Source organism: Panicum hallii, chromosome 7 (assembly GCF_002211085.1).
Source record: "Panicum hallii strain FIL2 chromosome 7, PHallii_v3.1, whole genome shotgun sequence".
NCBI lineage: Eukaryota > Viridiplantae > Streptophyta > Magnoliopsida > Poales > Poaceae > Panicum > Panicum hallii.
Window position 1 is genome coordinate 26,317,641 of NC_038048.1, and position 11,565 is coordinate 26,329,205.

General features: G+C 50.5%; 1 protein-coding gene across 1 annotated transcript; it reads right to left on the reverse strand.

Moving 5' to 3' along the window:
• Nucleotides 1-840: 840 nt before the first annotated feature.
• Nucleotides 841-5,395, reverse strand: LOC112901281 (protein SMAX1-LIKE 4-like). Its single transcript, XM_025970158.1, has 3 exons — nucleotides 3,703-5,395; nucleotides 2,483-2,735; nucleotides 841-2,357 (listed from the first exon to the last, which is right to left on the reverse strand). The coding sequence occupies exons 1-3, from the start codon at nucleotides 5,118-5,120 to the stop codon at nucleotides 942-944; spliced, it is 3,087 nt and encodes a 1,028-aa protein (XP_025825943.1). The 5' UTR covers nucleotides 5,121-5,395; the 3' UTR covers nucleotides 841-941.
• Between the last annotated feature and the right edge of the window lie 6,170 nt (nucleotides 5,396-11,565).

Genomic DNA, 11,565 nt, shown 5'->3' on the forward strand with positions numbered 1-11,565 from the left:
TCGTCCCTCTCGCGCCGTCGCGTCCGCGCATCGGAACCAGCGATATATTCTTCCATCCCGTCCACACGATGTCATGATATTCATCCTCGTGTATTCTCTCATGTTTTCAGATTTTTTTTTAGGAGATCATGTTTTCAGTTACAGTGTCAGAGATAAGCAGTGCGCCATAGATCATCAGTTAGAGTAAGGGCTTGTATTGTTTTTAAACAATTAGAGCTGCTTGTTGTATTGAAAAGAAGTTAGGGCAACGAATTACCATTTGACTGTGATGGTTACCAATGGCTAGTTGCTAGTTGCGAGAGTAAGCTGAAGATCATCATGTTAACCAAAACTGTTGAAATAATTTTCAATTTTAAAAAGAAAAAAAAACTGTTGCGACTCATAGGGACCAAATACAAGAAATGTTACAAACCGCATGTGCTACCAGAAGCCATCACGTCGCACACCCCTAGAACAATTTTTTTTTCCAGTGTTACAATCTTTTTTTCATGGAATATTATTTTACTGCAAGAATCATTTTTCACTTACACTTAAGTAGAAAATGCAATAGTAGGAAAAACGTTTCCACAAAGAGAAAAAATTGTTCAAACAATAAAAGAATTATTCTGAGAGACGCGGGACGTAATCATTTTCTAGTAGCACGTGCACTTTATACTATCACCAAATACTAGCCATACTTCCACGATCATTCCGCAATGTGATTTTCATGCCCATTTCAAACCTCCAAACCTAGTACATGAACCAACTAATTAAACTAGTACATTATATCACTACTAGTAGTAGGACATTTGCCTGATATAATCCCTCCTACCCTACCCCACCCACCCCACAAATTCTCCATTTCTACTCCACAACCCTGCCCTTTACATACACATACAAACAACACCCTTCTCCTTTTCCTCTCCAAAAGGGGAGCAAAAAATTGGACAGCCCAGCCCAGCTCAGTCCACGTGGACCCTACTCGGAAGGACGGAGCCCATGAACCCTGCTGCCTCCCGGGCCCCGCCGCGGGGCCCCAAGCCCAGCACCACCACCGCCTTCCCTTTCCCGCCATTTCCGACCGTTGCCGCCGCCGGCCCCAGCACCTCCGCCGCCCACCTCTCCAGCACCTCCTCGAGGAAGTGCCCGGACGCCGCCGCGAGCGCCCGCACCGCCGCCTCGTCCACACGCGCCCTTCCCTGGCCGGCGAGGGCCCCGGCGAGCCTCGCGCGGATGGCGGCTGCGGCGACGTCGTCTTCTTCGTCGAGGGTCACGACGCGGGCAGCGATGGACTCCAGGAGGCCGTGGGGGTGGGCGTGCTCGCTGGAGTCGCCGGAGTCGCCTTCGTGGGTGATGTCGCTGGGGACGGCCCCGTCGCTGCCGTCGTCTTCTTCGTCGTCGGTGTCTTCCTCGGCGCTGAGGTTGAGGTTGAGGTCGAGGGCGTCGTGGCGTGCCCGCTTGCGTTCGCCCTGCGGGGACTCTGACTTCCTCTTGAGAGCGCCGCCGGACGACGCCTCGTCCTCCGACCAGAGGCGCAGGCCGATCACGTCGTCGCCGCCGCCGCCGCCGGTGAGCTTGGATGTCGTCAGGATCACGACGGAGCCGGAGAGATCGAGTTCTTGGCCGGACCGATGATCCTTCACGCGACCGCTCTTCGACGCCGCGATGAGGCAGTCCACGACGTCGCACGGCGCGTTCTCGACGTCGTCCACGACCACCACGAACGCCTTGACGCTGATCTCGGACGCCCTGGAGACGACGTCGGAGCACAGCTCCTCCGCGCAGCTGAACCTGCTCGGGTCGGCCCAGACCACGCGGTCCGCGGAGCCGCAGCGCGTCTCGGCGATCACCGTGGCCGCGCGCCGAGCGGCGGCGCGGTCGCTCCCCTTCACGTACAGCCACGCGCCCTTCCCGCCTTCGCTCCCCCCTCTGCCGGCAACCGCCGCCTCGGCGATCTCCGCGACGACGGCACCGGGCTGCCACGGGATGTTCCTGCGCAGCCTCCGCTCCAGCTCGCGCGCCGCCGCGGAGCCGTCGCCGCTTCCCGGGGCGCGGCCGTCGGACGTCGCCGAGTCTGACAGCGGGTGGCTGCCGAGAGCGAGCGCAGTCCCCACGGCCTGGCACCCTGGCGCCATCAGCGGACTCGGCCCCCAACGAAGCAGCGGCGAAGGCGACCACTGGCTTGTCGTCCTGCTCTTGCCGTGCTCCATCAGGCCCTCCAAGCCCAGGAACCCCGCCACGCTTGGCTTGCTCTGGTTGCCCGGTAGCAAGCAGGAGCCAGACCACCATGGGCATGGAGCCGAGCACGGATCAGCAGCGCAGAGGTGAAGCTTCCTGCATAGGCGGCTCCATTTCCTCTTCAGCTCGATCAGATACTTCTCCTAAATCACCAAAAAAACTTAATTAATCAACAATAATCTTGTTAAGAACGTTGGCTCACATTCATGGACACCACAAGAACTGGTCGTCATGTTCTCTGATCGATCAGATATTTTTCTCTTACCCTTTGATGAGGTGTTTGATCAGCCGGTGGCCTGTCCGGCACCAGCCAGGCGGGGAGGCTGCCACGCGGGCCCTCGGCGCCAGCCTCCGCCTTCACGAGCGACGCCTCCCTCTCGTAGTTCCTGCTGCACTCGGTGCAGAGCAGCAGCTGCGCCTCATCCTGTTCGTCCCTGGCCGCTGGAAACGCCGTCGGCTCCCCGGCGGCCATCCCTAGCTGCTGCGCTGTCGCCGTGGCCGGCGGCACCGGCGATGCACTGGCACTAGACGTACGGGGGCCAAACAAAGCCATGTTAGGACACAGTGCCGTGCCAAAGCTTCTACTATATCACGGTACTGTCACAGACAAATGAGCAAATCTTTTTTCCCCATTTGGTTCAATTATTTGTGTGTAACTTTGTGCAGATTTACTTGTAATCTGGCCAGTGTCAGGGCAAGGAATGATAGCAATATAATTGAATCTGGCCAGATACATTCTATTCTACCGGTACTATTTCATCAGAGTTTTTACCCAACACGGGCAAGCAAGCGCACAAATGTGAATGAGCTTGTGGAAGGCAGCATCATTGCAAGGAAAAGGGACGCAACGCCGGATCAGTAGTCTGACCGACGCGTCCACCCACTGCACTGGGCACTGGCGTACCAAAAGGGCCATGGCTCACGACGCCAGGCACTGTCGCTGCATCAGATGAAGCCCTTTTCCCGTCAGGCAGAAGCTGATCGGCTCAGATCGATGGAATCTCTGCTCATCTGCACTGCAGCAACGGCAGGCCAAAAAAAATCACAGAGCAACCACGATCCCACTCCCCAACACCAAGCCATTTCTTCTTCCTCTCTGCAAGATTCCACTACCTTGAGTTCACATGACAAGCTAGCTCATTAATGGCTACTAGGATCTAGTGTAGCAGGTGGATGCTAGGGACTAGGGAGGTTCTTGCAAGATGCGCCATGGTCTAAACCTGACCATCTTGTCCTTTTGCTTGTTCTAGACAGCAAGACATCAATGGAGGACCAGCACCGGACCGAGAATGCAACAGTGGCGAGCATGCGCTGCGCTGGGCAGCAAGGGGACAAAAGGCAACACGAACACGAACGAACACGAGCACAGACAGAAACATGGTGGTGGCAGGAGGAGAGCATAGTACTGTAGGAAAAGCAAGCAGGTTTCTTGGTTGGGAGCTAGGGGAGTAGGTTGCTGCTCACCTTGGGAGGGAGGAAGACGACGACGAGGAGTGGAGGCTGTTGAGCGCCAGGCCGGTGCCGCTGCCTGTGGGGACCACCACGGCCTGCAGCGTCCAGGCGGACTCCAGCGGCCGCCGGCGCCGCTGCTGCCACCGCATGTACGTCTGGTAGCTGGCCGTGGCCACGAGCCAGGCACGGCCGCCGGTGGCGCGGAGGTCGTCGAGGAGGCGCCCGAGCTCCGCGACCATGTGCTCCACGGGGCTGTAGGACGAGGCCGTCGCGTGGTGGTGCTCGCTCGGCTCCTCGTCGAGCGCCCACCGCAGGTCACCGACGTAGACCACCAGCCCGCCGCCGCGCTGGAGCTGCACGGCGTCCACGCTGCGCCGGAGCTCCGCGGCACGGGCCTCCACGTCGGCGCGGCTCATGAGGCGGACGTGCACGTACGAGAGCTGCAGCTTGAGGAGGTGCGCGCCGGCGAGCTCCGCGGGGACGTCGCCGCGCTCGAGGCGCCGCAGCAGCTCGCTGGCCACGGCCTCCGCCATGGACACCGAGTCGCCGACCACCACGGGGTTGCCGCGCCGCCCCTCCTTCCGGACCATCACCTCCAGGACTGCGCGGACGTCGTCGCTGCACGCGTCGGGGCCCGGCGCGGCCAAGAACTGCGCGGACCAAAGCGCGAAGCGGCCGCCACCTTTGCCGCCGGCCGCAGCAATGCCGGTGGGGTCCAGGAAGAAGTGCGGAGGGATGGGCGGCAGCGGCGGCGGAGGGGACGAGGACGACGACGAGGGCGGCGGCATGAGCGTGGTCTCCTCCTCGAGGTTGCTCTTGACGGTGGCGCTGGAGAAGCCGGCCTCCCGCATGACTCGGCTCACGCTGGGGTCGTCGAGGATGGAGATGACTAGCTGGTCCAGCTCCACCTTGATGGCGAGCAGCGGCTGCTGCTGCTGCTGCGCGGTTGCTGGCGGCGGCGGCGGCTGCTGGAGCTCGACGCAGCCGCGGCGCTGGTTGGCCTGCGCGCGCTTGAGCGCGGCGACGAGAGCGTTGGAGAGCGTGGGGCTGGGCTGAATCAGCGAGGACGCGAAGTGCGCCGCCGAGGAGGGCGGCGAGTGCGGGCCGGAGGTGGGCAGGCGGTTGAGCGCGACATTGAAGCATAGCTCGAGCGCGCGGCACTGGAGCGGGTGCTGCGCCGGCGCGGCCGCCGCCCCGGGCGCCGGGTGCGAGCGCAGGCAGGCTCGCTTGAGCAGCCCGTAGGGCGCCGGCGGCGAGGAGGCGGAGGAGAAGGCCGCGGCGAGCGGCTGCGCGCAGGCGGCGGCGGAGGGCCCCGTCAGCAGCGCGAACGCGACGTGCAGCGGCGTGACCTGCGCATGCCCCCGGCGGCGCGCGAGCGCGAGCGCGAGCTTGAGCACCGCGGCCGCCTCGGCGGTGAGCGACTGGTGGATGGTGTATGCCCCCGCCCGCATCCCTCACCGTCACCCTGCCGCCCCTCCCCCGACCCGGCTGTGTGTGGGTGTCACGTTCTTGCTTCTCCTCCTCCCTACCAGCAACAATGCCAATGCGATGCGAGGGGAAGAAGACGGTGGCTTCTTTCTCGCTCGAGCGTTGGGGAAGCTGCTGATGTGTGTGTGTGGGCGAGCTGAGGAGCTCTTCTTCCCTCTCTTTATGAGATCAGATGAGGAAGATGGCTCTGCTTGGCAATGGCCGATGGGGGAGCTGTCTGTGTGTACGTGCCTAGGCTTTAGCTAGTGCTGCTGCCTCCTTTTATGGCTGCTTTTCTTTACCTTTATAGAGCACTCTCACACTAGCGCTTAGCTTGAGCTTCTCTCAATCTCTCTCTCTCTCATCCCATGCATCTGTTTCCCTCTCTAGTCTCTACCCCTGCCGCTCATGGAGATGGATGGAGTAGGATGTGTTTGAAGTGGCTAGAGAGAGAGAGAGAGAGAGGAAGGCTAGTTTGTCTCTTTATGGAGGGGAGGGTGGCGGAGCTGGCTTTGCATAGCGGCGTCAGGCTTTGCTCCCTGCTTTCTCTCTCACGCGCAGTAGTGTGCGCCAATGCTATGCAAGCGTCCTTTTCTTTTTTGCTAAGCAGGCAGGCAGGCAGACTCTGTTTTTCAGGGGCAGGGATCGATCGAGCTTCCCCTTTCACACACAACTGCCCATCCATGCAAAAGTGTTCCCTCCATTCATTTTGTTTCTTATTAACAGCAGTATGCAGTGGTAGCTATAGCTAGTATGTATGTTGTCTGTAGAACCTTTGCAGATTTACTATGGATCATGTCATATCCTCTTAGGAGCAAGTGCATACTTGGCTAGTTGGTTGCACTGGAGACAACCTGATTGAGATTAGGATGTAGATAAGAGTATGCTCAAATAAGTGAACTAAAAAAACCATATATGCCCATGGCTCTAGTTTCTTTTTTTTTTGAGGGACATGGCTCTAGTTTCTGCTCGGACATTCACACGCCATCATGGCATATGCATTTTTTGGGGCCCATCTATAAAAAACCTAGACATTTTACCTCCCTCTCACACATGAACTTTCGACCCTTGGATCTACATCTATTAATCTAACGGCTCTCCTGCATCCTTTTCTTTCTATATACTCTAGGCTTCTTCCTCGCTACACGCCCATGTCGCAACCATCAGAGATATACGAGGTGAGCCTAGCCTAAATTCTCCGCCACCTCGATTGTTAGTGTTGTATAATCGCATCACCAACGTGCCTACCAACCGCCTCAGTCGTTAGACCAATCTTCATCCACTTGCTGGCCACCCACTAAATCATGTGATCTCTTAAACCCCATATCCTAAATCCCTAAAACCTAGACGCTAACCTACCCAATAAACTTGATCTCGCAACATATGGTGTATAGGGTCGTCGACCTCATTGGAGTTTGAGAGTAAGGCAAAGGGTAAGGGTGAACAAACTTTTGGGGGGTAAAATGTCGGAAGAAACACTTGGATATAATAGAAATTATCTTCACCCCATCTCGTACCCTATATCTTTTTTCGTTTGACAAACCTAGCATTTGATTCAGCAAAAGGAGCAGAATCAATGGACTTATCAGTTCTACTTATTATTTGTTGAAATCATTGAGCCCTCATTGTCGTTAATCCGGTAATCAAGCATGAATAATGACCAATCGTGTGTGAAAACCACAACTAGTGCAATCCGCATGCATGGCATCATCGATCACCCTGGATGTCAGCCCGCATGTGACTCCTCCATGAATGCATCCATCACCAAAGCAGCACAATGTCGACTTCACATCATCAGTTCATCGATCACATGCGTCCATGCACGCACGGATGCCCCTCGCCACGTGTGAACGAAGCTGCAGCTGCAGTAATTTTTTTTTACTCGTACGTGTAATCCTTGTCCAAGTAATTTAAGCACCACGCAAAGCTGCGGCCTTTGTGACACTTCACTGTCTGTCTGCCTCTACGTCCTGCATGCAGCTTTGACGGTCAGTTTACTGCAGGACAGTGTGTACATGTTTGCATATATACCGTATATATGGGCGTATACATGGGTAGTTTTTTACTCAGGTACTGACGTTACATGAGTGGGATGCTTTCGCTTTCCCAAGTACGTACGTACTCGATCGTGCATTCCACTTTTCTACCGGGGGTTAAAAAGAAGAGCTGCGCGTGATCGATCGGGGATCTGCAGATCATCAGACCTTTAAACAACAAGCGCGCTTTAAACGCCTGAAAATTACACGAGCTTTGTGTTACGTTCCAGGGTACTCATCTCTCTGCTTTAGCAGCAGCTTATCATGCGAGTGTGTTTTTCCTTCCTTTTTCGTGGAAAGAATTGGTTCATGGATTGCTGCCAACTTTAATCTAACCTTTGCGGCTTTTGCATTTAGTTTTCTGTTTTTTAAATTTAGATTGGCGGGGTACTGGCGACATCTTTGTTTGACCAAGGAACTATATGCATGCACTCCTAAAAATATTATCTTGTATCCTGTGTTAATTCCCGTTCTTACAATTATTGCATTGCAACTGTGTAATGACGAAAGGAAATTTAGGTGAATTATTTTTTTGAAGAAAGAATTTAGGTGAGCTTCAAACTTTAGTGATGCACACACAGTGCAGGGAAGTTGATGAAGACGTACTGCAACCACACAGTATGATGAAAATCGATTCAAATTACCTGGAATTTATCAAGTTTAACTGAGTAGAACCTTGCTCCTTAATTTGCAACGGATATACAAAATAAAAAAATAGTTAACAAATACAAATGACTTTTTGAGTGAGATAGAGATTATTTTACAAGTACCAGTCCAAGACTTGATTGTCATATGTGGTGGAGCCTTTTCTATTGCCACAGTGCCCCCTTGTATTTTAAGGTTCAGAAGGACACAATGGAGAGGGCATGAACTGAAGCAGTACCACCACTCATTTCCCAAGGGTTGCCGAATTTGACGTCGTGATGGAATGTTTCATTTTGTGCCCCTCAAAAGTTCAAGCTCACCGAGGAATCGAAGTTCACACTATAATTTTATATATATGTTAGTGGCAGACAAAGCACAATAGTTAGGGTGCACACGATAAACTTGGAACAACACGATGCCTTGTTCTTGCATGTCGTCGTCTTTTGTTTCTTCAAACCAATTTGATATGTCTTCTGCACACAGATGACTAAGAACGCTTTTGCTCAGAACACTAAAACAATTTACATTTAGAATTACATGTAGGTTGTGCCAAAAAACTACTTGGGCTGAAGACAAACGCCATCCTCCTTTTCATTTTCATTGGGGCGCAATGGGTAGCAAAGGGTGTAAAAAATTCAAGTTTAAACAGGTATTTGAGGGAATAAGTTTAAATAGATATTTATATCTCAAACCATTGTTTCTCTCATTGGATGCCAACTAGGATGCCGAGTGAGCTCAACTGCTAAGATTTCTTGTGCTGGAACATGTCCCCCCAGGTTCGAGTTTTTGATTCGGTAGTCGTATTTTTTGGATTTATACTCGGTCTTTCGGATGTTCTCATAGGGTTAAAGTTGCGCTCCTCTATTTCATAAAGATGGGTGTGCGTGCATATATATGAGCGTCTATGTATGTATTGTGTTTCAAAAAAAAATACCAACAAGCATATATTCCGAATAAATCGATATCTAACATTTATTGCATCCTCACTTTGTTAATATACTAATTAAATAGATGTCTTTTCCCTCAGTTTTTGTTACCTACTTTATTTGTCAGAGTTGATTTACATTTTACACATGCATCTTAAAGTTGCCTCACTTTTTCCCCTTCTCTTTGCTGTGATACCATTTGAGAGACCGGGCGCATCTGATGCTCGCTATCCGTATCTCCATCTAAGGCAGGCAGCATTCACCTGTACATACATAGCTACGTAGCTAGCACTGTAGCTGCTTTCTCTTTTGAAGCACTTGATTGTGCGTCATACTTTCGCGCGGCGCCCGGGGGGGGGCGGGGGGGGGGGGGGGGTGTTTAAAAGAAGAGCTGCGCGTGATCGGGGATCAGACTTTTAAGCCTCCAAAGTTTAAACGCCTCAAAATTAGATAACCAGCTTTGTGTTACCGGGTATTGATGATCTTCAGTAAAGAGAATTGGTTTGATGGACTCCCGTGAACTTTAGCGAAGCTTTTGCGTTTGGCTTTCCTTGTACTCGAGGTTTTTTTTTTGGAAAAAACTAAATCTTCAAACAAATAATTTGTGGCAGAAGTATCACAAACTTGTGTATTTACAAAGTTCTGTTGCAATACTATAGATTTAATTTATCACGAAAAATCATCATGAAACCAAGATTATTATTCTCATATCATGGAGTATCTTTAGTGAAAAATGTCTGCATCTTTAACCGAGCGCCTCCAACAGTGCAATCGTGCAAGAACAAATTCAAACATGGATTCGCCATGCTAGCTTATGCATTGTGCAAAACAAACTTATTGTCTTCACACGCTACTACAGAAATGATCTTTCATCCTCCTCACTTATCCCGGCCAGTTTTGGATCCGGAACTAATGAGAGCATTACTGCCGGGTCCAACGGCCAGGAGCCTATCGTTAAGGGGGACATTTAGTCCTGGTTGGAGCACCTAACTGGGACTAAAGTCCTTCATTTGTCCCGGTTGGTGGCTCCAGCCGAGACTAGAGGTCCACAGACCATTTGTTCCGGCTGGAGTCACCAACCGGATAAATGAGGGACTTTTAGTCCTCATTGGTGGCTCCAACCGGGACTAAATTTGCTATACCCTTTTATCCCCTTATTCCTCCCCTGCCCGAGCCATTCCTCCATTTGTGTTCTTCCTATTTTTAGCTCTCAGGTGAGGGGAAGTCATGCCAATTTTCTCTATGATTTGTGAAGGCTTTTAATTCCCCATCCATCCAACGGTTTAAAGGTTAGAAACTTCATTCTCTCATCTTCCATTGCTATTGTAGCTCGTTTCATTGTTTAGAAATAGAGATGTTGACGTTTTTTAGATTGGGAAAAATATTGGAGTTTTTTTATTTATACACCATTTGAGCTCAAATTACTTAAGGTTTGCATAGAGTAGAATGTTCTTTTTTTGGAATAGGAGTATATACATAGAGAGAGGAATACTATTTAGAAAAAATATGATATGAAAATGAGTATAGTAGGATTTTTTATTTTTAGAATGAGAGTATGTATATATGACCATATGTGGATTTGAATGTGAAATGTGAAATGTGTGAATGTAAAATTTCAAATTTAATGTTTATGTGCAATGTGAAATGTCAAATTGAATATTTATTGAAAGTGAAAAAAGATGTATACTTGGTATTTATTTTGTACTATGAATAAATTATTTTGACACTCTAATGATCTATTTATTCAGGCTCACATTGAAACCGTCGAGAAGTAATTTTTTTTTATTTCGGAATATGTATCTGTCATTAATCTTGACCATGCGATGATGATATTGCCATTCGGGACCAACATGATATTCGCGATACGGTGCGGTATAAGGATGTGATGAAGGAGTACGACAGACAAAAGATACACTAGAAGCACGGCTGGAATTGCAACATATGGAAGAATGAGATGGCCTACATCCAGAAATGAGAGAAAATGGACAGCGCTGCTTAAGTCCTGCCAGCTATACTCTGAGCAAAGAAGAGAAGGAAAGCATGTTTGAATGCTTGAGCAGTATCAAGGTTCCATCTGGATACTCCTCGAACATAAAAGGAATCCTAAATATGCCAGATAAGAAATTCACATACCTAAAGTCTCATGATTGTCATGTGCTTATGACTCAACTTCTTCCGGTTGCGTTGCGTGGTATTCTGCCTGAGAACGTTCGATTAACCATCGTAAAGCTGTGTGCTTTCCTTAACGCAATTTCTCAGAAGGTAATTGATCCAAACAATCTTATAAAGCTGCAGAACGATGTGGTACAAGTCTAGTTGGCTTTGAGTTGATATTTCCACCATCATTCTTCAACATTATGACACATATCCTAGTTCACCTTGTCAAAGAGATTGATATTCTCGGACATGTATTCCTACACAATATGTTCCCTTTTGAAAGGTTCATGGCCGTACTAAAGAAATATGTTCGTAATCATGCTCGTCCTGAAGGAAGCATCACCAGTGGCTATGGAATAAAGGAGGTCATTGAGTTTTTTGTTGAATTTATTGATGACCTTAAACCGATTGGGGTTCCTGAATCGCGGTATGAGGGGAGAATACGTGAAAAGGGCACACTAGGAAAGAAAACATATATCTATACGGATGATTTCTCAATCAAAAAGGCGTACATGATCCTCCTTGGTGGATCCGTACATCAAGGAACATAAGAAGATTCTATGCTCAAAATTCCCAGAAAAGTCCAAGCCGTGGATTACACGTCGGCACATGGATTCTTTCACCAGTTGGTTGCGGAAGCATCTAATGCATATACCGGAACAGTT